Genomic DNA, 26,986 nt, shown 5'->3' on the forward strand with positions numbered 1-26,986 from the left:
GGAACCTTCGAGACCCATGTGGTCGCCTCGCACGCTGGGCCCTCCGGTTACAGGAATATGACTTTGCCGTGGTTTACAAAAGCGGGAGGCGTCATGCAGACGCAGATTGTCTTTCTAGGATGCCAATGGCCACGACTGGACCTGAAAGCGACGATTTCGACAATTATATATCGACCCTCGAGCCAGCGTTCCCCGACACGAATGTTTTCAAAACGGAACAGCAAAATGATACCAGTCTGCAGCCTCTCTTTGCCCAAGCCAACGTACCTACAAGCCGTTTTTGTGTGCATGATGGCCTCCTATGGAAAAAGAGTTATTCGCCTGTCGGCCAGCGATACCTACTCGTAGTTCCCAAGACGTTGTGCACGGACGTATTGCGTGTTATGCATGATAATCCAACTTCTGGGCATTTGGGATCGGTTAGAACACTCCACCGTGCTCAAGAAAGATTTTACTGGCCCAGAATGCGCTCGACGGTTGAACAATACGTTGCCAGTTGCAAGCAATGTCAACGCCACAAACGTCCAACTGCAACTCCGTCTGGCTTGCTGCACCCTGTGAAGACCCCGACAGCACCGTTTGATCAAGTAGGCATTGACCTCGTAGGTCCGTTTCCGAAGTCCGTGGATGGAAATCGCTGGATTGTAATCTGCGTGGACTATCTCACACGTTACTGTGAAACCGCCGCTCTTCCATCTGCTACGGCGCATCAGGTGTCGCTTTTCTTGCTGCACTCAGTCATCTTACGACACGGGCCGCCACGAATTGTCATCACTGACCGGGGCCGACAATTCACTGCTGATGTTGTTGAAGAGCTCATGCGTTTATGCGCCGTAACTTTCCGACACTCGACGCCATACCATCCCCAGACAAATGGCTTGACTGAGCGCGTCAACAGAACGCTTATCAACATGCTAGCCATGTATGTGGACGCAGGGCATAAGAACTGGGACACCATACTGCCCTTCATCACGTATGCGTTTAATACCGCCACGCATGAGACGACTGGATACAGTCCATTTTTTCTGCTTTACGCCAGACCACCACGCTACTCTCTGGATACTATCCTGCCCTTCACAAGCCGTGAAGACCCCTGCCTGGCTGAGACCCTCTGTCTCGCCGAAGAAGCTCGGAGAATCGCCCGATTACGGTCTGGTGCTTCACAAGAACGTTCCAAAGTGCGATACGATTCCAGTCACCGGCGGGTCACGTACTCTGTAGGTGATTTAGTCTGGCTATGGCGTCCAATTCGGCGCCGTGGCCTACATCAAAAACTCTTGGCCCATTATGACGGCCCATATGTGGTTATCAAACGCCTTAGTGATTTAACTTATGGGATAGCCCGCCTGACAGCATCGGGTCGCCGGTCTGCCAAAACCGAACTGTGTCATGTTGCCCGCTTGAAGCCGTGTCAGCCTCGCACGACTCACGAACACGCCCAGAGGGCTTCGTCTGAGTAGGGGGGAAATGTCACGCTAATGACGACGATGAGGGATGGTGATGGTGAGGCAGAAGAAGAAGAAGAAGCGTTGGTGCCTGGGGCTAGTAGGCTTCACCTTATCCTACTGCCATATCACTGTAAATAAACACCCCTTTGCTATTTCATCGTAACAATATATATATATATATATATATATATATATATATATATGAAGCAAAGCCACAGGTTGCGTAAGAGGGTTCTAGCACAGCTTTCGCCCTCGCTCTTGATCACGTTCTACGTGACGCTGGCGGTAACACAGGACGTTCTACGTCCGCCGCTATGGTTGAGGGTGGCGCTGGTGAACACTCTCAAGGTTCGTATACAGACAACGTAAATACCCAAGCAAGTAGCAGGGGGGACAGCGGCCGATGTAGCTCAGTGGAAGAGCACCGGACGCGATATTCGGAGGTCGTGGGTTCGGTTCCCACCGTCGGCACGTTGTTTTTTCTTCTACTTTGTGTTTAATTTTCTTTCCCCTAAACATATTACATTACTAATTTCTGTGAATATCCAAGTAAGCATTAAAAAAATATATAAAGTACCATCCTCAATGCTTTCCTTGGCCTCGCCGACTGTTGGCTTCTTTCCTTCATGTATTATAACGAGCACCCTCATTTCCCCTTAATTGATCTGCTTATATACACATACTATATACAGTCGCGCAGAGAATCGGTGCCCGGATGGATTTAGATTGGCACCCCTCCATTCTCTGCGATACGTCGAAGCCTTCGTTCATTCGCTACCAAGAAGCACAAGCAGACACGCTTCAGTGAAGAGAAGCCCGACAAGGACTTTAACGTGCGTTCGTCCAGTAGCGTCCACCAAAAATAATAAATTGAACAAAATTTATTATTTCATGAACCAGTGTGTTCTGTAAGCTCGATAGAAACGCCCAAACAAAATGATGAAATCAGCTTGCTTTCAGTTCTGTTTATATTCTATCATTTGGAGCTTCCAGTATTGCGCATTGGAGCTGTATTCCCGATCCGAAGCAATATCTGGACTTATCAGAAAAAAAGTGTTCGGCGACGAAGCTTTAGGGAATAAAAATGGCTAATTTTCGTTGACTTACCTTTGCTTTTTATCAACCGTCGGCAATTATGGATTGCTTCGATTTTCCATAAAACGTGGTGAGGTGATCACACCCAAATGAAAGCATTTGAAGGGTGCGCGGACGAAAGCCTGAGACCATATCGGTGCTTGCACTAATGATAAAGCTGCGCACAACTTGCACGACTTCACGGAAATTACAAAGGTACGAAATTTCGCTGCTGGACGACACGTTTAAGCTCTGCAACTCCGAACGCGTGTTTCGTATTGTTGTACTTTGCAGCAAAAGAAACCGCGTGTCTTTCACGCGTAGAACTCGATGTTCCTGACGCTTCTGCATTTTTACATCCCAGGTAGAAATGTCCTGGAACTAACTGTGGGGGACTCCTATTTTCTTGAGGATTAAAATACAAACTGTTCTATCGCCTGCAAATTCAACGACGCGAGCACAACATTTTAGTTGATTTAGCCGTTAGGGTTATAGTTTACAAATACTCATTTTAGCCGTTAGGGTTATAGTTTACAAATACTCATTTCCAGCATGATTTTGCTTGGAAATACGGTTTTTGTGAGGAGATTATATAAATCTTAAATCTGCGAGCGCAAATGAAATCTATATAGGTAGTGCGTGCTTATCTAGAGATTACACGACCAAATTTCTCTTTACTAAGGGCATTTATTGCACGAGAGAGAAATGATGACGTGAGAGTATATATAGTTATTTATTTATACAATATACCCCTAAGGGCCCTCAGTTCAAGGGTATTCCATGGGGGGGATACAGGCATGCAATAAAAAGTAAACAAATAAACCACAATTACAAGAAACTACAATACAGATAAAAGCATATGAATATTTGCAAAAATACAAAACACGAAATTAAACATTGAAGCGTAAAGGGGAAAAAAAAACAAAAACATAAACAGAGCAGCAGACAGTAACGTTGATACAAGTTATACAATGTCTCACAGACGATGGCATGAAAATAAAATGATAATCGTCAATAACAGAAATACAATACACAAACATAATGCACTAGTAAGTTAACAATGAAACAAAAAAAATTAAGCAGAGGGTGTGGCAGTCGGAACTACTTGCCACCAGGTTTGAATGCGAACAAGAACAAGATAAGGAGATCATGCGCCTTAAACTCGGGAGGAGTAGACCAAGCTCTTCGCCTGCAAATGAGTGCTCCACAAACGTCGCCATTCTAGATACGCATAGGTAGTATGCGCAGACGTCACAGTGGCGGCCATTTTGTGGTGCGTGTGGCAAGGCCAAATGCTACAAGCATATTTAATCACCTTATAACATCGCCTGCCCCGACTTGTACAGCTGAAGCTGTACTCTACACCCCAACATGGCGTCCGTGACGTCACTTGAATACCTCCTTTACGATAGCACCTTAGTCCCCCGCTGATTGCTTCAAGTGTGCCTTCAATCATCCGTCTTGCGAGGTATCACATTTTCGGTTTCACATTTGTCATTCACTGTGCGCGAAAGTGATGTCCTTTGACTACCTCGCAAGAATATGATGTGACCGTAACTGCCCTTGACCAGGCGCAGTTCCTTCCCGCAGGTAATTGGGTTATGGGTCACACATCATACTAGCCGCCGGGATACACCACCTGCTGGAGAAACCGGAACCTTCGCACTCTTCCAAGGAGTGTTAACGGGCGGCCTTTTGTCTAAGAAGTTCCTTCTGAGTTCCTTCGTAAGAACAAAGTTGAAAAATCGAAGAAATCGAAAAGGGCTTGAATAAATGTTTCGGGCCAGTTGGCTTAGTCCAGTTGCGAACGAATGATTTGTTAAGCTTGTCGGAACATGGGCCCAGAACAACACAGGCGTTCCGGTTTCGCAAAACGGAAATTGGTCTCTGTTCATTTTATTCACGTGCAACCAGTGCACAGCAATTTACCGTGAAGGTCGGTCTGTGCGACCGGCGTCCCTTTCGTGTGGCCTAACTTACTTGTGAAAACTATACGCTTGCCTTATTGTTCACTCTTCTCTGTGCAAGTGGCGGCAATATTTGCGCACTTGACAAACGATGGCGGCAAGCGTCTCTGGCGGCATAATGTTGCTTTTGGAGCCAACATCGTGTACTTTAGTCACGTCCTTTAAACGAATACTCCGAAACAGCTTTTTGTGATAACGAAAAGCACGCTGTTTTTAACATTGCAGCAAACTGTGCAGCAGTTATGCAGCGAGCAGCTTATCTGATTTTGAAAATTCTAGTGCAAAAATAATCGCTCAGACCTGATCTTCTAGGCCGTAAGTCAGTTACAGCTCGCTTACGGCAGCGTCGGAGTTTCATTGAGTTACTTCCTCATGGATGAAATTCTTGAATTTATTTCGACATACACTTCAGCCCTTTTTGCCCCCTGTGGTTGAATCTGGCATTGGAGAGCAAGGCGTTTATTCCCCATATCGTGCCTCGCCTTGTAGATTTGATAGCTTGACGGAAAGGCTATAGGCGTATTCACGTTTGGCCTATCACAACGTGGAGCGTTTGAGGAGCTCTGTCACTGTTTGACCATGGAAAGCTTGGCTTATGACTCCCGTATTCTTACAGCACCGGTGACCTAATGGTATCAGCATACGCCTTGCATATGGGAGGTTAGATCCCCAGTGCGTCAGTAAATACCCCCCCCCCCCCCCTCCCTCCCCCGGCGATACAAATGGTTTATGTTCGACTGGCCTGGAGTGGAATGCCTGGAAGATGTGTCTTTGAACCCATGAAAAGAAAAAATACTTCTGTCATGGCGCTCTTAGATCGAAACAGCATTATTGACACTCATGGCACAGCTAGCTGGCTGGCTGGTGATTAGGAGTGGTACTAGGAAAAGTGAGGACATTCGCAAAATACCCAGCTGGGGGATATGCTATGGCAGTAGCGTTGAGTTAGTGCAGTTTGTTTTGTGGCGTTGCTCTATTGCATTATACACGCCTCTTCCGACAAGGAGACTCCATCTAGCCATCGGTTAGCGAAGCGTCGCTTGTTCATGGGCATCGCCCTCTTAACCAGTTACTTGTTTAAGGAGGTTTATCGACTGCATGCGCATAAGACACTGACGCAAAACCATGCAAAATAGTCACGAAAAAGTTTCATGTTCTGGCTAAAGCGATGGTTCGGGCAAAGCTGCATTGCTGCTACCCGAGGAGGGAATGTGGTTTCGTGACGTCAGACAACTCGCCCACCGATCAGTGCTCGGCCATGCCACCTGCCAACTACCACCTGGGTGGTGGATATCGGGATCCCAGAAGCTCTGCACGCAGAGCACTCCTCCTGATTAAGTTGTCCGCCTGTGCAGGATCCTTTGACGAAGTTCGTTATACCAGCGCACCTGTGTGCGTGTCATTTCGCCGAAGCGAAACTGTCAATTACCAACGTCGCGTGCCGAAGGTGGTAAATGTTTGCATGCGCTAATCTGGCAGCTTCAGTTTATCAGAGAATCAAGAGAGTAAACATTAATAAAGGGAAAGACGTGGGCTGTTATTGTTGTGGCCTCTTGCTGCACACAATGTTGATCGTTGATAGATTTTACTTATTTTTTTTTTCACATTGACACCGTGGTAGCACGCATGCGTGTCGTGTGGTATAGCCAAAATTCTCTCTTTATAGACGGCCATCTTTATTACCACATTTCTTGTCTGCTTTTGCGTCCTTCTGCTGAAGATTTTCGCCTTGTTATTGATAAAAAGCAGACTGTATTTATACAGACCGAGCTCAGACATGCCAGCTTTTTATTTTTCTATTCTTGCTTTTCATTTGTTGCTGCAACCGAGACGTTCTGCTTTGGTCAAGCTGCAGTCACTGATGTCAACTGACCACCAGAACGGCATACACTGGAAATTAACTTTCCTGGTGGAAAATACGCCAATTACGTACCGGTGAACAAAGCACACTCAAGCCATGAAGCGGCTTAAGGATATCGAAATATGTTAGGAGCCAGGCGAATGAGGCATCCGCAGAGGCTGGATTTGTTAAGACAAAGGCAGAATGATTGAACTATATGTCAGCCAACCTTCGGACTCGCTTTCGCCGGGATACAACGATAGCGAGGACAGCGAAACAAATGCAGTCACCGATGAGTGCACGATGCGGAAGAGAACGTTGTTGAGCAGCTTTGCTAGTTTCTCACCATGCCAGTGCGTTTAAAAAGTGCGCCATTGTGTTTGCGTGAGGGTCTATACAATGTCACGCTATCGTCGTATGCACCAGCACGTTTGGTGTTCAACGCCATACTTTCAGCGTCGATATTGAGCACAAAATGCTTCTCAGTGCTAGCTGTGTCCGAATTGAGAAATTTAACGCGATGAACTCAAGTGCGTAGAATAACAAGATGTACTATCAGTTCTGTGTCTTAAGTATAGTGCTAGACGAAACGGACGGTATGCCGCGCTGACTAAAGTGCCAGTTTCACAGCGCGGACAACAGGCGCCATGCATGGAAACAATCTAGATTGTGCTGTTTCATCTAAGAAGGAGAAACATGCATCGCGGAGACTAAGTGTGCATGGACGCAAACATAGCCCTACCTGCAGTTCATCGCAAGGACAGATTTAAGGGGCAGGGGTGGTGGAGGCGGTCGACCCACCGCCACGAGCATTACACATAGAAAACCATGCTGGGGCCTACTTTTTCCCCACAAATGTTAAAAAAAAAAAAAAAAAAAAAGTTTCGAATGGCAGCGCCCTCCAACAGTGATTCAAAAAGCTGCACCTGATTCCTTGTGATTCGGACACGCCTGCTGAGGATGTGGTCACTTGGCCTTGATCGACAGCTAAAAAAAGCAGATATATTTCATTTTGCAAATGAATATGGGCAGTTTGCCGGCAAGTTGGGGGCGTAGGAGTGGAAGACTATGTAGTAAAAGAAATGTAAATTGTGCAGTTTGATGCCTTGAAGCGAAAGCTTTTGAAAGATGCCTTTGTAGAAGCCCTCGGGTTAATTTAAACCACCTAGAGAACCTTAACATGTGTCACTTCGCACAGCACACAGGCGAATTTTGTGTTTCACCTAGAGGCAGCCGCGCCCTAGAACCTGTGACTTTGGTATCAGAAGCCGAATGCTAGAGCCACCGGGGCGGGTTAAGACTCTATGACGATCACGTCAGAGAATAGGAGTAGAAGAACAGTTATAGAAATAAGTTGTATGTTGATGACGCTGACTGAGCGTGCTACTGATATGGAAGCAAGGAGCCACACAAAGCTATTTTAGAATGTTGGTTTGGCGATTGTAAAAAAATGGTTGTATTCAACTTGGCGTAAGAAAAAAATTCCCCGGACGTTCCTGGAGATACAAATTTCAGCAAGAGCTGGGGCGAAATGCTGATGCCAGGGGGAGTTTGTAGGGAGTAATATATGCAGAGGATGGCGTGCGACCACCACTCACGATCACTTGCTCATTCATATAAGGCCAGGCGCGGCGGTTGCAGTGTAGAAGCAGCCGCTGCAAGCAGCCGTAGTGTTAAGAGTGCACCTAAAACGACATCACTTCGCAGAATGCAGAACACACAGCTGCCGCTAGGAAAAGCCAAATGAAGCAAATACCGCGCACAATTTTCCCAGCCGGAAAGTCTGCACGGGTGCTTTCTGTCGAAACGGAGGACTTATATGCACAAATTCTACGAACTTTAATTAATATTGAAACCGATAGCAGCAGAGTGTCGAATGCGCGAGCACTGTTTATAAGTTTTGCTATTACTGCGCACACGCATCGCCTCTGCTCCACAGGAACTGCTTTCTCTGCTGCATTTTATTTCTACAGAAACTGCTGGGGGCGCATGGCTGAAAAGTAACGACCAAGTCGTACAAATAGAAGAAACATGGCCCCCTTTCATTGTGGAGCAGTCCAGTTCCATTCCGTTGATCGCAGAACTCTACGCGCAATATACTGTCACGCGTTCAATGCTGCGCCCTCACAACCATTATGGCGTCATATTACGAAGGTACCATCTTTGCCAAAAGTAACCAGGCTGCATGTTTTGCTTCTCCCTTGTATTATAAACCTGAAAAGGACGAGCTGTCGGGCTAGTTGGTTTTTCATCGTCTTTCGCAGCGCTAGCCGGACGAGGACAAAGCACGGAGGGACAAATATGACAGACAAGCGCTGAGTGTGTCTAGCGCTTTTGTGTCCTACTTGTTCATTCGTGCTTTGTCCTCGTCCGGCTACACGCCGCAAAAAACAATTGTATTACAAAGCCAATATGAATTCCCAGAGGATCACAACTATTTAAAATAGTGAGGACAGGCGCTCGCCTTTAGTTTGCAGAGATTTAAAGCTTCGGATGTTGCATGAATTTACTACCGTACACGGCCGAGAAGCAGACCATGCAGCCCGGGTAACATGGTTCGAGAACATGGTGACCACAACCAGAATGAGCAAGCCACAATTTGTATCTCAAATTTTCTGGCAGTCTGCCATTCCGATCCCGAAACATGGATGCCACATGAAAACTTAGCCACCACCTTTGCTGGTTCGGGCAGCTTGACGCCATAATAGAGCAGAAAAGGGCAGGAAGCCAATAGTGTTTTCTGAGCAGCCCCGCGTGCGTAGCCGAGGCTAAGCGAAGCATCTTCCAGTGACTGTGAGCCCCTTCGATCATTTACGCAATCAAATCTGCTAGCCCTCTCGTCGCTTCTTGCGTCAGTGAGGCGCGCTAAGACTGACGCATCCCGCGAAGAGCGAGCATGCGCTGGCAACAAAGTGCGCGCATGCCTTATTTGTGTAACTGCAGCGCGCTTCTTCTGCGGCTTTGAAGCCAGCGCACGTTTACCTGTGTAAAGTTGTACTGCGTTTGGACAGCTGCGTTATAAACCCCATTGACTATAAGAATTGGCGGGAGGCTCCTGCATGTCAGCTCCATACGTCACGAGCTCCCATACTGCTACGAAGTTTGAAACTAAGCGCTCAAATTGAGATGTGGTCGCGGTAGCAAAAAAAAAAAAAAAAAAAAAAGCCGCCCAAAGCATGAATTCCCCCTCCCCCTGACACGTTTTAGGGAGGGGGTGTGGCCGCGACGAGATCCGACCGCCATCTTGTTGCGCGCACTGGTTGCCTATACCTGGGCGTGCTGTGCGCTTGAAGTCACGTGAATAAGCTCTATAGTGTATACTTTATTCAACCGAACGGTTCGGCAAGCAAAATAGCCTTAAAGTGAGAACTACGTCAGTTAGTGTCAAGTATGCGATTTCAAGCAACGTTAAGCTTATATCGCGTTGTATGGGGTGACATGTTGCGATTTTTCTTTTCATGGCATGGCGTCTTGCGGCATCTGTGCTTGACTTGTGCTAATAGACGCTTCATGTTTGGTGCGAAGTGCCGATATACACTGCCGGTTCATAACGAAGAAATGCGAATCGGCTCTCCACCCACTGTTATCGTCGTAACATCAGAGCATGCAAGATATAAAGAGAGATCGCTTTATTTTCTACAATATAACAATATAAAGGAAAGTGGCAAATGGACCCGCAAAGAGATGGCAGGTACACAAACCAACATAAAAATGTAAAAAAAAAAAAAAACAGGATATATTGCGCATTGCCGACAAGCTAATTTATTGGGAGAAAGACGTGTTTGGAAGCGGCGCATAAGGCAAACTCAACTTTACGCAATCACTGGTATTTCATCTATTGCTTACAACATGGAAGCACGTAGGCACAGCAGCTCGTACCAGAGTGCGCCCATGCTGAGCATTGCTATATGCGTTTGGCGTTGCAACACGCCAATATTTTGTGCTATATAGTCTACCATCAGCATCAGTTCGCGTTTTCTCTACCACACGGCGACGTCAGTTGTAGGAAAAATGAAAAAGGTGGTGGCTGTGGTCTCAATGCAACCTGCCCTCATGCTATTTGTCTTCGAAAGTGTGCGTCTCCGACGACAATTTTTACTTCTGCTAAGTGCACGCTTTTCATATGGCTAAGCTTTGACGGTGTTAGAATATTTCTTGGCAGTAAAATGCATGACTTGTCGCTGTCTAACTTAAAATCGACGCGCTAAAATTTATATCGTAATCACGTTCAGTAGTAGATCTTACCGACTTTCGGGGCGTCGTCGCAGGGTGAGCCATTGGTGGCGGATAATATTGTTGGACAATTTTGTGGACAAGTATAAAGCGAGATGGCTGTTCTTCAGGACACGGCCGCGTCTGCGAGACTCGCTTTGTACTATATGCCGGGAAGTCCAGTCTGTGGTTGCTGTAGCGAAGGAGACGTGCCTCTACGTCATAAGCTTGCATTCAGGAAAAAGCGGGGACATGGACCTTGACATGGAACTATCGCACCAAACAGAAGGCTTAGTGTTCACCCATAACAACAGAAACAGATGGTTTCACATGTCCTGTCAGGTTTCGCATGCCTCGAAGTTCTAAAACCCCTTTCCTTCGCAGGGCCCATCATCAGCAGCAGCGTCGTGAAGACCTTGGGATTCCGAGCGTAAGATCACTTTTTGTCTCACGGCCCGGCGAGCCGACGGTGAGCGGTTTTCTTCTGCGCAGGCTGCTGTACATGACGGCCACAGTGTGCTTCGTGTACTCCCCGGTGATGTTCGTGCTGAAGAACCCGCCTGGTCGTCAGGAGAACCAGTCGCTGCTTCTACGCAGTGGCTCTTCGGATATACGCTACATGAGTTACGCCAACGAGGATGACTCCCCTGAGCAGCAGCAGCAGCAGCAGCAGCAACAGCAGCAGCAGCAGCAGCAGCGCTGAAGCAGATATCTAATAAAGGGTGCTCGGCTCACGCGTTGGCCGGCTCCGACCACACTGCTGTTTTGGGCTCTGCCATGGCCACGGACATCTGCCTGGCGCCGTCGGAATACACGATGGTCTCTTGTTGGGCTGCGTCGGCTGGTTCTTCCGGCTTGCCCATTCGTGACGCTCGCAGCGCGGCCAGGTACACGCTGTGGCCGACCTTCATAAAAACCACGTACGAGAGTGGCGCGACAGTGTAGTCAGGCACGAAGGTACCCCTCTCTAGTGCGGGCAGGCCGAAATAAGAGAACGGCCCCGCCTCAAACACCAAGCTCTCCTTGCCCACGGTGACGCGCACGCGCCCTTCGAGGATGACGGTGAAGAAGTCGCAAGGCTTGCCTGCGTCGAAGATGTTCTTGCCGGAGGACGGCCTGAGCGTGAAGAAGATGTTCTGCGCCATGAGGCGGCGCAGCACGGCAGGTGTCACGAATTCCGACGTAAAGGCGCGCACGGCCGTGCTCAGGAACTGGTAGGTGGCGAAGGCCAGCTGGGCCGAGACGATGTTTTTCCCCTGCTGGCCGCTACCGATCTTGAGGAAGTCGCTGAAATCCTGCAACAGCTGGGCGTCCTTGCGTCGCTGCTTGCGCCGGTTATCCACTGCGAATAAATAGGGCGCGGAGGTCAGCCTTATTGGCAATACTCAACAATGGTTTCGTCGCTAAAATCTAGGTCCGCAGAGCAGATAATTGCTAACGCTGAACTGTCACTAAGCTAGATTTATTATCAAGCAAGTTTGGCTAGGATATTTCAAGTGACAATAATAATGATAATATCACTCTGTGAAGATATAATCGCATATTAGTGTGCGTTGTGCCTTCAGCAGGGGTTGTGGACCTCCGCCGTATACTGTGGAGACTGTCTAGGATTATGCATGCACTCATCAAAAACATATTTAAAGGTAACTCACTAAGGACGTCAGTCTCGTCGATGATCTCGGATTGAATGATCTCCTCTATGACGTCCTCTAAGGTCACAAGGCCCGTAACGAGGTAGGCTGGATCACGGTCCTCGCACAGCACCACTTGGCGTACAAAGGCCATGTGAGAGTGGCCCTTCTTGAATTCGCGCAGCAGGGAGTCGAGAGTCTCGTCTTCAAACACGAAGCTGAGCGGATGTTTGTAGAAGGTGCACACGGTCGCCAGCGGAATGGCGTCATTGGGGTCCACGAACGTCAAGTCCTTGGTGTTCAGCAGCGACACGATGTTCTGCTTACTGCCGTCGTAAACGGGGATGCGGGTGTAGCCGCGTTTGACGATTTCGCTCATGGTCTCGAAGTCGAGCACCGCGTCGTAAGGCAACATATAGACGTCCTCGATGCGTGTCATGATGTCGGCAGCAGTCTTCTTGGTCAACTCAAGGGCGCCGAAGATAATGTTCAGCTCATCGTTCTCGAGCTGAGCGTAGTCTTTTGTGATACGAAGGTATTCGGTGAGTTTTTCACGGTCGAAAACGTTGCCGATTTCTTCTCCCAATACACTGTCTAGAAGCTTAGAGATAGGCCACGAGAGAGGAAAAGTGATTATCATGAACAGCTTGGTTATCACGATGGTCCGCGCTCCTATGGCAAGTCCGTATCTGGAGCAAATGGCCTGCGGAATAATCTCTCCCAACATCACAATACCCAGGGTGGACAGGAGAATTGCGACGGGCCCCGAGCTCAGCATCTCGTCCAGCAGTATGGTGAAGCTGCTGTTGACGCATACGTTACCCAGCACCAGCGAGCAGAGGAGATAGTTACCGCGGCGCCGCAGTGGCAAAATTTTCCGCGCGTAGTCGCGTTCTTCAGGCGTGCCGCACGACTCGATGACTTTTAGCTCGGTATTGTCAAGCGCCATCAGGCCGAGTGTCAACCCGCTGAAGAGGCCCGACCAGACTAGCAGCGTTCCAACAAGTAGCAGGTTAACCCAGAAGGGGACTAGCATGGACTCGCCCTCGAGCGTGACGAGCGGGTCGGTGCCCTGGTGCATCCACCGGCCGGCAAGCGACACGCACACGTAGTACGACCCCGCGTGGGGCAGCCTGACGGTGACCCGTGCTCCCATGCCGTCGTGCAGGGGCTGCAGATTTCGGGTTTCGATGAGTACATGCTCGCGGCACAGAACTCCACGGGTCGCCTTCTGGGTGGTGAGCGTGACACGCGTGCGCTCTGAAAAGTGGGTGCCGAGCAGCAGCAGCGACACTTCCTCGTCCACGGGCAGCACCATGTATCCGTCTTTGCTGGTGGACACCAACTCTGCGCCACCACGTACGCCCGACACCACGGCTACGTCCGGGTCACCTGCACTGCGCAGCCGCGCTTGGACCAACGGTGGCCCTCTACTTATGGTTTACGCCTACTTACGCATTCAAGCTGACAGCACGGCCTTGATGAACCCAGCTGTCGCCGTCTCGCAGGCAGAAGAACCAGCGGCCCCGCCACGGCAGCACGACCGTGGTGGAGCCGTTGCCGTCCATGGAGGATCGCGGCATCACTCCTGCCTGCTCGCAGTTGCTGCCACGCTCTGCGTCGCGTGGAGTGAAGCTCACCGGCTCTCGGGCTAGGCCCGAGCCCAGAAGCAGCAGCGACGTCTTCTCGCCCACAGACACCGGCTCATTGGTACTCCAGCGTCCGTCGCGACCAAGCACCAGCACGCCGTCCACGGTGGCGGCCACCGCGGCCGCCGCCGCCGCGCCCAGAACCATGAGCAGGGTGCTGGGCGATACCATCGGACTCCGCTCATCCCGCTGGCGACGCCCAGGGCCGCGTCTCTTGGGCGGCCGCCTGCCTGGTCGGCAGCTGCCGTGGCACCGCCTGCGTGCACGACACAGCAGCCGCTCCGATACATACGCACAGTTTGCGCCCAAAAGAAATAGCATCAGCGGTCTTGTGCGTGCGAGCACGACCAACCGCCATGCCCCCGAGTAGGGCTACGTATCTCTAAGGTGTGGACGGCGCCATGGTTTTCACCCTCGTCGTCCTCTTTGTTCGTTACTCAGCCGCGGGCCTCCTAATTAGTTAATTTTTGCCGTTCTACTAACCTGCCTGGTTTTCCATTAACTGTCATAGTTATTTTGGACACATCTTGGTGTGCTAAGCCGACTATTTTCAACAATGAGTCTCCAACGCCTTGAATGATTGGAGGCATGCTATAGGTTAAGGAGGTGCGGCGCCTGTACAGCACTCTTGTGTCATTTGTTTTTTAAATGTAATCATCGTTTTTGTTAAATATCTTCATAGAGTTGATTCCTTGGTTTTTGAACTGAAGATCGAGAAAAGCTTTTGGCAAAAAATCGAAGTCCACGCGTATGTAGCAAGTTCTGTTGTTTCGTTATCTCAAAATAATAAACAGAGGTTGCGAAGAACAAGGTAAACGCTGACTGACAACTGAGTTTTTTTCTGCGCAGAAGCATCTCGCTTAAGCGGCCACGAAGAAGAAAAAAACGACAGAGTGAAAGTATAGTGCACAGCGAAAAATTCGCAAGGCTAAAAAACAACACTCAAGGAAGAAAAATGACAGCTCACAGTGCGAATGCGAACAATGACAGATCGAAAATCATTGATTATCGCATATCGTTAATACGCACCGCGCATACCTCAGTTTGCTAGACGGCCAAAACAATTTTTGCGAGAAAGTCGCAGCAAAGATCAAAGGCAGAAGAAAATTGCGAAAAATGCGTATAACCAAGGAAATGGAGCACGTCAAGGCGAAAAATTGCTCCAGAGAGACGACCTTTTCGAAAAGCGAACGTTGGCCAAATGAGCTGATTTTCAAAGCGCACCTTTATGACGACCTTCAGTGGCGAAAGGGAAGATTCTGGCCAAAAAGAGCAATTTTTTTTTTATTTTCTTATTACCCCGCACAACCCTCGGGTGCTCAGCAGTGGGTAAAAGAGTGGAAAAAAAAAAAGAAAGACATCTTCATTTACAGATCACTATAGATGGCGTGAAAGTCGATTTCATTCGCGGACGAAACGAACGAGAAAGCAACTGGCATACATATAGTTGTGGCACATTATTCCAAGATCTCAAAACAATGATCTGTTGAAACAGAAATATAATGTGGCCTATGTAAGTATATTTTATTTCGAATCTCTCTTTTGTTGTGGTATATTTGTTACGAGAGCTTACTTAGGACGCAATTTCCTTCGTCGAGAGAAAACAGCCTTTCAACCTAATTTATGTTCCAACGTTGGCACGGCTATCAGTTCTCGAGTACGGACAAACACACACACACACACACACACACACACACACACACACACACACACACACACACACACACACACACACACACACACACACACACACACACACACACACACACACACACACACACACACACACACACACACACACACACACACACACACACACACACACACACACACACACACACACACACACACACACACACACACACACACACACACACACACACACACACACACACACACGCTCGCACACACGCTCGCACACACGCACGCACACGAGCGCGTACAGTACATCCCAGAGAAAATAGTACAGTACTTTCTAAATGATTCTGGTTGGTTTACAAGGTTGAACGTCACAAACGCGCATACAGCGCATCCCAGCGAAGGTAGACCATTACTTTATAAATGGTTCTGGTTTCGTTTACGAGAGAACACGGGCGCCTTGCTTCCCGCCTCCGTTAAAAACGGCCACCGCGGATTCCTTGGGTCCAGGAGTCGAGAGCCCTAACCATTGAGCCAACGCGGCGGGACACTTCCGTTATTAGGGGCAGCTTTGGCAAAACGGCAGCCTTTTCTCAGGGTGACCATAGATTTGAACGAATAGAGGAAACCGGACTTGGTGCTGCTTTGCGAGAATTCAGGACTAGGTGTGGGGAACATTCATAGAAAATCACATCAAAGTTAGAAATATATCGCGGCGCAGATGATGATAAGCTTATCGAATGTTGGAAACTCAATCAGGGAAGACAGAGAAAGAAAGAGAGGTGGACCCGGAACACCAAATGGAGGTGGGAAGACTGCAGCCATTAATAGAGATGGCGACGGCGAGAGACGTATAGTCAAGGAGCCAGCAATCAGGAATCTTTGGTGGAGGCTGAAATGGCGGAATTGCTGCGTTTAAGGGCACCAAAGGAAGTTGCCTATCTAACTGGGACGCGCGATGAGCACATCAGGACCGAGTAAAGGAACGCTATGCAAAAGCCAAAGACGCTGGAGGGTCAGTCGCGGTAACAGTCGAGCCAAGTGCCGGAAGAGATGAAACGCAGACTCTGGTGAATGCCTGTGAAGGTGAGTATCCATACTAGCCTAACGAGTGCGTCCGCCCATGTAGGTATTAATCAGAGCTAGAGAACAGTGGCTACGGGAAATAACACGAAGAGGGCCTGCGAGGTGGTCAATGATCCAGTTGTCAGGTAGGCCGAAACGCGCACGATAAACTGCAGATTGCCGTTGAGCAAAAGAACGCGACCCTTAAATCAGCGGATTGCATATAGTCCGCGCAAAATCCACGATAGGCGCGCACTGACATGAAGCACGAAATCAGCCTGGGAAAAGCGGGCAGGTCAGGCCCGAAAGCGGTTGAAGCAAGGGCTGGAAGTGAACGTGGCCAGCAACGAGCGCGTCGGCGAATAGTGCTATGTCATGCTTATAGCTCCGAGTCGGGAGCTATAAGAAGAAATGAGACGCCCTTGTGCGCGGTACACCTTTCCTTCAATACATTTCATGCTTACATTGACTGTTGACGACGGGATCGACTGTGACCAACTAAAACGGCAACCGCAAGATACAAATGCACAGATTACGATCGTTTCACCAGGAATGCGAGCTTTTTCGCCAAGCTGATGAAAAATATATCTGTGTAAGGCCTGGAGAGAGAGAGAGAGAGAGAGAGAGAGAGAGAGAGAGAGAGAGAGTAAACTTTAACTGTTTAACGGAATAGCGTGGGTGGTTTCCTCAGTCCGGGATACCATTGGCCTGGGCTGTCTCCCGGGCCTTGGTGAGCAGGCTGCGCTGCTCAGAGAGACCCGTGTGGGCCAGCTCTGCCTCCACTCCGCTTGGCTGAGTGCTGCCTTTAAAGTATTCAGTGTTTTCCGCTCACCAAAAGCAATGCGCCATTTGTGACCACGGACATAGTCCGCGCAAGCAAGAGCGCTAGTTTTGACAGCGCTGCTTCGATGTGTGTGAAACGGAGTATGTAGCTGCTGAATAAGGTACAGGGGCTGGTGAACGTAAATCGAAGGCTATATTAGCGAATAATTTTAATTATATCGCCTTTATTTCATGTATACTTGAATAGATATACACAGCCTCATTGCGATTGCGCGGATTACACAAAATACCAATAAATACCAACCATTACGCTTCGGATTCAGAGAAACTGAATTTGTCGAGTTTCAGCTTCAATTTACCTTCGCCGGAACCTGTACATGCACGGGGTCGTCGCCGTCATTGGTTGGCTATGCGCACTTCAGTGAAAAGATGGATCCATTGGATGTACCTTCTTTGTCACAAGTAGCCAAGAAACTAAATATTCAAGCCCGGTTAGATACGAAGTTCTCTTGGCGTTTCGAGCGGCGGCTCGACGCTCAGACGGAGATTCGTGAAGCAGCGAAAAAGCCGCTACTTTTATCACAACCCGGAAGAAAATGCGATGGCAAATACCTTTGAGCGAGATCTCATTTCGACGCCATTGTGCTGATGTAGGATGAGTGTCACAATTTGGGCGCTCGAATGCACTGGGTCGCGTAGTTTGGGATGCCCGCTCAGCCGCGAATATATAGCGGCGCAGTTTCATTCGACCCCTTTCACTTCAGACGGGAAAGAGCCGTTTCGATCCGAGATTAGCCGTGTTCTTTGGAAAAAAAGAAACATTCCATGCATGATGAAGCATTTCTTTTCCAGAATTTCCCCATTCCGGGTCAAAATAACAGCATAGCTCGTCGGAAATGACTGCTATGGTAGCCATGCTGGCGGCGGGCGCAAGCAACCAGACCGGAAGAACAAGCTTTCTGTGTTCTCGTCAGCACCGCTGAGTAGTACAATCTAGATGGGTGGCAGCGAACGTATTTTTTAACGCCTGGCATAGGGAGGCCACCGCCGTAGGTTGTTCGCCGATTTGTAGCCGTAAAATCATTCCATGTATATATCACAGCATTTAGCAGTGTATGCTTGCTGTTCAGGGGCTCTCTATGCGAAGTCTGTGAAACAGACCTCGTTGGCTGGTTACTTTCAGACATTGATGATACCAAGGCAAGGCGCTCAGACATTCCGCATTGACGCCGAATTCTATACACAATCGATACGGACAGCTGCGCTGTACATGCCGCCTCATGCTCCAGTCTACAATGGACATGACAGACGATTTCAAGTGTATACGAAAGTGAGGGTACTTGCGACACAGACAAAAGAACCAACTTCGCCAGGAGTTCCTGCGTGGAAAGAATTCCGCAGAGACGCTGGCAATTAAAACTCGATTGAGTGGATCACCCGCTTCCCCAGTAGCGTTAATGCATTGATGCCTCAGGCCGCTTGGCAACTTTTCGACGATAAGGCTTGTCTGCAGGTTTACTTCCGTCAGTCTAAAGGCGAGGAGCCGTTTTATGCCGGCAACCGCCTTATTTAAAAGGGCAGCCACACAAAAATCTTGTGCCGTGCTGGCCAGTAAAGCAGGAAAGAACAGCCTATACGTGAGTTTTCACCTAATACAGCTACAGATGTGGCTAGCTTATTCTACAAGATCCGTAAAGCAATATATCCTGGCACTTAAGAAGCCCATAAAGCTATTAATGCTCTCGGAGATGAGACTATGCTTCTCCTACCCTCTGTACATTTACAATTACATTCTAATGTAACTGTAAATGTAAATTAACATTTGTATTACAATTCTGTACATTTGCAAGTTATGACGCACGTTTCTCTGACGCGCAATTAGAACGAGCAGGTAACTGTTTAGCAACTCAGCTATCGTTCAGCAGCATGATTTTTTTTTAATTAGTGGCACATGCGCCGTGCCCTACATATTAGCAAGAACGCAAACAAATATAACGGAACATGGCCTCCAAGTATGAACTCGGCGTCACTTGCAATCTCATCCCAACGGCCATTCTCTTTAAAAATATACTACAGCTATAATGCCAGTGTCATTCAAGCAGTGCTTCGAGTTCGATTACAGACCTGGACAGCAAAATGAAGTGAGTGATTATAGCAGCTCACGAATTTCATTCGCTGGACTCACCGTTAATCGCTGACTGGTTTCTTCCGCTTGCCAGAGCTCCTCTTGCGGCTAGGCGGGGTTTTTGCACAAATCCGACAGTTTCTCTAACGTGTTCGCTATTCGAGAGTGCCCCATTTATGCCTGGCTCGCTTATCTCGGCTCTACCGATAAGATGACTGTCTGATGCCTTCAGCGCTGCCATTGAATGAGCCTGCAATCAAGCGCGCACACAGACGGCGCTGTGTACTCAAGTGATGGCACGGGTCGACGAGGTAAGGACACCTATAGCATTCCCTCTATTGCGCGGAAGTGCACCCTGGTCGCTTTCCTTGGTTGTGCATCATCTGCCTCCTTGCTTCGGTTTTCGTATTTTGCTCCCCATGCGAGTGCGCTGGCATGGGGCCCTTTGCGCAGTGCGATGAAGCTGCGTCTCACGTAAGGACACTGGCTTGATTCGCAAGGCTTCTCAGTACGTAAGACCGATCTGTGTCTTGCTGTGTCTAAATTTGGCTCTCACGAGACACGGCGTCTGGAAGACTAAATTTACAAGCCTGTATGCACTGCTGCAAAAACGTTTTAGTGCTACAGTTTCTTTTAAAAGATTGTGAAAAGAATTCACACCCTTTGCTATAAAAACACTGCTGGACAATCTTCCCCATGGTATGTAGAGAAAGTTTGTACCGATGTTTTTCAAAATCCTTTTAACTGGGCCTCTCCACGTGAAAGAGCAGATAAAATAAAAACACATGCCGCACCTTAAGATACTATACCCCAGAGCCTGGGCGAATAATTTTCTCATAGAAAATGGCATCATAGTTTTCAAATTAAACAACAAGCTTCCAACATTTCCGAGTTTCTTACAAATGTGTGTCATCTGAATATTCCATGCCAAATCACTGCCTTATGTGTACACCCAGATATTTAACCGACGAAACGTTTCCTTCGCACAAGATATATTCAGGTTCGTGAAGAGCGTGCATTTTAATCTAGAGAAAGAGAAAAGGAAAAACGATCAGCCGCGAAAAAGCGATAATGTCGACGCGTAGGACTTGTGCCCAGCGAGTTCAAAGGGGCTGAGCACGGGCAGGGCTCACGGGCGCGTGCACTGAAAAATAGAACTCGATGCTTCTGGACCCTTTTATAAAACAACAACAACAACAACATAAATTTAATATGCGCTGTATCTCAGCCCGGAATATTCCGACCAGGAAGGCTGAATGGCCACCGAAAATTAATCGGTGATGCTAAAATATTTTTGAAACACCGGCAAGACACCGGCAAGACGCTTAAACACCCACAACACTGGATATTAGTCGACGTACACAGTGCATACGGCAACGTAAGCTACCCTATAGCAGCTTCCGACATATTAGCCACCGTTACGCGAAAACTATAGCGTCCATAGACTTAGCATCAATCTAGAGCTTCTATATACCGCATACATATATCTCACAACGAATGTATATAGCAGCACTTGAAAAAGATAACCTTTTTAGCGTCAGTGGCTCGACACCAGAGCGGTTATGACGCCGTTATGCTCTACGAACGCAATAATTTCGTTGACACAAAACAATGTGAGGCTTCTATCGCAAGCAGTCGGAGCTATATTGCTTAAGTACGTACTGATAGCACATGCGGAACTCACCTTGCCCCTGGTCCTCTGCCACGCTTTTTCAGTGTATAGAATTAAGCGAGCGTGCGATGGCGGGTTATAGGTTCATCGGGAACGTGGACCGGCTTTGTCAAGAGCACTGAGAAAAAAGGAAGCTGACCTCGCGTTAAACTCTCGTCCATATTATTCTGGCCAGCAATTGTTCACGTGTTTGCCATCCCCCGACGCTGTCTTGTAGCCTTCTTTTATCGAAGTCTATTTAGTTGCATTCAAGCATAGTCTCTGTGAAGCGTGGAAGGAGCTTCACTGGAGCATCCTATCCCCGATAAAGACCTTCTTACTCGAAAGCAAAGCTGCAGACCTTGCAGAAATGTGGCCGTCGAATGTTTGTTTGTGTTTTTAGCGAACCTCTGTTTAGCTTCCGCCTAGGGAAAGAAAACAAGAATACGGGTGTGTAAAAAAATGCGCTCGATTAGCATATCTGCGTCGTCAGTGGTCAGAAGGGCGCACTCTCTGCAGCGCTATCGCGTTTAAAGGAAGTTCTTGGCTTTAATGCACTCCACTCAGCCGTTCGCGCCTTTTCGGCAGCTTGAACGCTTTCCCACTTTCTGAGCCAGATTCACCCGCGCAATCTAGATTGTCGCGTTCCACCGCGCCTGCGAGAGGTTTCGCTCTGATATATAGCTCTGAATCGCTGCTGCAGGTGTTACAACACTATTTTGCTTCCGCTATGAGGCCAAATGCAGCCTCCGTCTGGCTAGCAGCTCATCCGGCGACACTGCCAAGTTACCCAGTGAATGCCAGGAATGAATCCTAGTTTAGCACTTTCGTTTTATCTTCTTCCGAGAATTCGGTACTTATTTCAACATCTCGCTTCATAATTCGGTGTCACGCCAGGCAGGGGGAAGTTCTTTCCTATTTACCCATGCGAAAATGGTCTCTGCACGGTACTACAAAATCTTACAATCAGCTATATATGCCTTTGGTCTTTTACGATGGGTTACAAAGTACCATAAGAATACGTGCAGCCATTGAAAATTCTATACCATTCGGGCTATATAGCTACAAAATTTCCTTACCTGGCTATATAAAACAACGTTCCTGAAGCTACAGACCAGCTGTCGTGCTATTTTATGTGGCACACTGTAGGTAACTAAATGCCGGTGATGCTATAGACTTAGGGCCTTACAAATGGTTTTCTCTCTGACTGTAGCAAAAATTACAAGACTACACTTAAGTCTTCTTAAGAGTGGAAATGACGAAAACCACTTTACAGAACTGTTTCCACTACATCGTCATTTTCATCCCTGCCATCATCATCGTCATCATCACTAGCCCTACTATCATCATTACCGACGAAATGCGTCGTCAGTGCCATTGCTATATCGTCATTATTATTATCACTTAATAGAGCGTCATTACCGTCGCTACTATCATCATTATCTTATCACTAACTGCATCGTCATTTAACATAGAGAAGGCAGGAACTCTAAACCAGGAGAATTAAGGTATACGTTCCTCACGTTCCCAGCGCGCCATAGTTGGTTAGCGCGTTCGGCTGGTGATCGGATGGTAGGATTTCGATTCCCAGCGGAAGACGATTCTTTTTTTTTAAAGGTCCTGGCTTGCTGGCCACGCATTCCGCAGACAGTCACTTTCTGCGCAAGCCACTTCTTCTCCTTTCGTTCCTGGGCAACAGGCGCAGCATAGGAGATAATAGGAAACATGAGCAGTTGCATATGTTCTAACATTGAACTCAAAAGGTGCATTAGAGTTTTAAAGAAGCTCAACAGTGCCTGACACATTTAGAACGTGCATCTACAACGTTAAGCGAGGTCCACGTTTTGACTAGCCTCACACACGGCAAATTTAGGAGGAGGAGGAGGAGGAGGAGGAGGAGGAGAAAAGGAGGGCGGAAGGCAGGAATGCTAACCAGAAAGAATGAATTCCGGTTTGCTACCCTGCACATGGGGAAGGGGAAGGGGGAATTAAAGGGGGAGGGTAGAAGAGGATAGGAGGCGAGAAAGTCACAGTCTGTCAATCAGGCTAGTCTCTCTTAAAAAGCGAAGGAGTGCCTTGTAGGCTTTGAGCGCAGATGACGTTTGTGGCCATGGTCCCAAGATCTTCCCTTCCGTTAAGGGGTGAGTGTCCAGACGATCCAATGCAGTACGCAGCGTATGTCGTTCAGTTGCAAAAACAGGGCAATCGCAAAGGAGGTGCTCAATCGCTTTATCAACGCCACATCGTTCATAAGCAGGGCTGTCAGCCGTCCCGATCAGGAAGGCGTATTTGTTTTCGAATGCGACGCCGAGCCATAGGCGGCACAGTAACGTTGTTTCACGACGTGTTGTGTGGTGGGGAATACGCAGGCGTAGTCCGGGGTCCAATGCCTTGAGGAGACGGTTGGAGAACTCTCCGGTGTTCCACGCTGAATGTGTCAGCTCCACAGCCAAACAGTGAAGCCCGCTCGCTGCGTCGGCTCTTGTTAACAGAATTTGGACTGGAAGTCCGTCGTTGTGGGCAGAACAGGCAGCGTCGTCCGCCTGGTTATTTCCTGCAATGCCACAGTGTCCTGGCAACCACTGGTAGATGATGTCGTGGCCTTTGGATATTGCAGAGTGGTGCAGCGTGCGGATCTCTGCAATTAGTTGTTCATTTGAGCCTTGGCGTAGTGCCGCTTGCATGCCTTGAAGCGCTGCTTTGGAGTCAGTGAAAACTGACCATTCTTGGGGTGCTCCTGGCTGATGCATTCGACTGTAGCCCGTAGGGCAGCTAGTTCCGAGCCAGTCGAAGAGGTGAGATGTGTAGTCTTTAGCTTTATCAAGACGGACCTTGCCGGTACTACCACAGACGCCGCGGAGCTGGCTGACGTAACTGAGCCATCCGTGTACACATGTATTCGGCGATTGTGCTTAGAGTGAAGATGATCCAGCGTCATTTGTTGCAAGGCAAGCATTGGTACCGCAGCTTTCTTCTTTATGGCAGGAATTGATAGGTGAATCTGAGGTTCATGTAGGCTCCAAATGGGTGTGCACGGTCTTGAAGCAGGGGTGAACTGCGAGGGAAGATAAGTGTGGTGAGCTTCAATGGTTTTGGAAAAGGCAGTACATGGTCTAGTTGCTGGAAGATTTGCCAGGCGGTGATTGGGAACTTGTGCGAGGTGTGTAATGTGTGTTCTCAGGGTCTCGACGGCAACATAGGCAGTGACAGGATGTTTCTCGGCTAGAAGAACAGTTGCCTGCCGTTGAGGTGCACTTAGGCAAACCGAGGTAGATGCGGAGAGCTTGCGCTGGCACACTTTGGTGAGTCAGAATGTTCGTTTTTGTGATGTTGTTGAATATCGGAAGGCTGTACCGCATGTACCCCATTAATAATAATCGATAAAGTTGTAGCATCGAGTGCACTGATGCGCCCCATGACTTTCCCCCGAGGAAGGAGAGAACATGGACAATGGCAAGTAGTCCAGTAGCGTGGTTTTTTGGGCTTGTTGGTACATGATTACAATACACTATAGCGCAGCAAAAGACGAGGACACAAGAGACGAGAGACGAACACCACGAGGCAAGTAGTCTCTTTTTCATGTCATTCAGATGTGGGCTCCACGAGAGATTCCTGTCGATGACAACTCCCAGGAAGCGATGGCTTTTTTCATAGGGAATGGCTTTTCCGTTTATAGATATGACATGAGACCGGAAAACGTGGCGTGACATGGTCCATAGGGTCACGAAGAGTCGGACACGACTGAACGACTAAACTGAACTGAATAGTGTGACATTGGTTTTCGTGTGAAGCAAACGTAGGAAGTACAAAGAAAAGGCCGTATGTTCCCAAACAGCTCTAATCCCCTTTGTATTAAACACGGTTTCCGACTCAAGTACTCGGAAATAACAGAAAAAGGGAAAAGATGCTGCAAGCGTGAATAGCGAGGAAAGCTACACGTGGCTGTTTGGGCAGTCGTCGGTGCTGTAAATCTGGGGCACAGTGCAAATGCTCTTAAAGACCCGTGAGGGAAATTTTCATTTCTGCACTAGGTCTTTAAAAGCTGCACTGTATGTCCACAACGAATAAATATTAAGACAGAAGAGTAGAGGGCGTCCCCTCGCGCATAGCCACCAAATAGATGACAAGTGCGACCATCAGCCTCTGCGCGTTTTCAAGGCACCAAAGAACAGAAGGCACACAGCGCTAATGCCGTGGTCGACTGCCAGGAGAGACGCTGACCGGATGCATCGGTTGTGTTAATCCATTGGGAGGCTCCCTATTTCGCCGCATCAAGCTTCTTTTCCACTCCGCGCGCGCCGATAGTACTTGCCAGTATGCGCCATCTTGGCCACGCCGAGACCCTTTTGGGTTCTTTTCAGCTGGTCGAGGAGTGTTGCGCTCTATATGGGATGCGTAGGCGAACCATGCATTACTGATGGAGCTGCCATTCACTCCTTACATTGGGCTGCCTCTCCCATTTCCTCCTAACATTCTCTTTTCTTCTTTTAGTAACGGAGGAAGTGAAACTGTGAACTACTTAAAACAACCAAAAGAAGAAGTAAGAATAACTGGAAGACGCATTCATAACTTTTCGCTTTATTCAGCGACTGCGTCCGCTGATGGTCGCGCTATTGGTGGGATGGCGCAACCGGCCAAAGACCGGAAACCAGATCCTGATCTCACATCGCCATGGACGAAGAAAGCAGAGCGCTTTTGATGTTCATTTTTTTTTTTCTCTCTCAAAACTCTTGCATTACCGAGAGTGTCCGAGATTCCATGACCCCTTCCCTCCTTCCTATCCCGTCTTTCTAAGTCAGCCGGAGTAAGGTCGGATCTTCTTCCGGTGAACACCGCTCCTTCTCTGCAGCTCTATATACCAGACTGTATGCTTTGACAAATAAAGACTGCTCTGAATTGTGTTTCCTTAGCTATTGGTCTTCAAAAGTGCCAAGAACACCCACAAACAGCGGCTCTTTAGCCGCGATGCGACGATGCCGACCTCAACAAGAACGTTGACCACCTGACCTCATTGGCTCGGGGTGCACGTGACTCTACGCAATTTCACGAAAGGTTGGCATTACTGCCTCTCTCGGTCTCTCACTTTCAGCTTAGACATCTTTCGGGGAGGTGCCTGGCTGCGATATCGAGCAACATGTACTGAAGCGCGCCGTCCTGCCAACCAGAGATATTTTGACAAGAATTAGGTGGTATCCCCTCCCAGCCGTCCTTTCATTTAGCTATTTAGCGACACTGATGCACTCAGCTTAGTGTCGCCAGTGATGTCACGTGACAGTGAGTGTCCCGTGACATCGTGCCTGGACGTCGTGATCAATAGCAGCTAGGTGTCGCACTAACAGCTGTCGCGCTATGAGGTACTACTTCTCTTTTACAGAAAAAGCGTAGAAGGTATATTGGAGCCATTCTCATGAAGCAAAGAGTTTCTTAATATATCCCAACTAGTGACACTAAACGAATGTAAATAGAAGAATTTTCGGTCAATCTATTTTCAAAATTTAGCGATGACATAATTACACACTTGCAGGTGTTATGAGGAAACAGATGACTGGCGGTAATGGGCTGTCTTCCAGAAAAACAAGGCGGAGGATTTCAACTGAGGCACGAAACAGCAGCGTTTGTAGCTCCGAGGAATTTTTATGTCCCACCATGACAGTGCCCCTCACGCATGACAACAAACTCCTTTGCTTCATTTAGTTCCAGAAATCTAGTGAACATCAAGGTCAGTCAGCTGTCCTTCACAGCAGACCAGAACCTGTACGACTTTGCCTAAAATTGTTACGAAGCTCCGTGAAGAATCTTCGTTTTCAGAAAAGAGCTGATAGCGGTGTTTTGTAATAACGGTGCTACTTTGAAGCCGGCAGTAGACATTCCTATAAGTAGTAAGTAGCTAGCAGAACATTAGC

The 26,986-nt window shown here is 48.3% G+C and overlaps 2 protein-coding genes across 2 annotated transcripts in view; one reads left to right on the plus strand and one right to left on the minus strand.

The window, feature by feature from the left end:
* Window positions 1-11,244, plus strand: part of Vmat (Vesicular monoamine transporter) — a 28,589-nt gene extending 17,345 nt beyond the window's left edge. The window contains exons 6-7 of the mRNA XM_084608833.1: window positions 10,926-10,971; window positions 11,034-11,244. Of these exons, the coding sequence (XP_084464959.1) occupies window positions 10,926-10,971; window positions 11,034-11,244 (257 nt within the window). The remainder of the gene's footprint in view (window positions 1-10,925; window positions 10,972-11,033) is intronic.
* LOC146206347 (unextended protein-like) overlaps window positions 9,505-26,986 on the minus strand; it is a 47,688-nt gene continuing 30,206 nt past the window's right edge. Inside the window, exons 2-4 of the mRNA XM_084591022.1 lie at window positions 13,628-14,077; window positions 12,194-13,569; window positions 9,505-11,883 (exon numbers count right to left, since the gene is read on the minus strand). Coding sequence (XP_084447148.1) covers window positions 11,273-11,883; window positions 12,194-13,569; window positions 13,628-14,077 — 2,437 coding nt within the window. The 3' untranslated portion in view covers window positions 9,505-11,272. The remainder of the gene's footprint in view (window positions 11,884-12,193; window positions 13,570-13,627; window positions 14,078-26,986) is intronic.

Source organism: Amblyomma maculatum, chromosome 1, assembly GCF_055883805.1.
Source record: "Amblyomma maculatum isolate TAMU_Amacu chromosome 1, ASM5588380v1, whole genome shotgun sequence".
NCBI lineage: Eukaryota > Metazoa > Arthropoda > Arachnida > Ixodida > Ixodidae > Amblyomma > Amblyomma maculatum.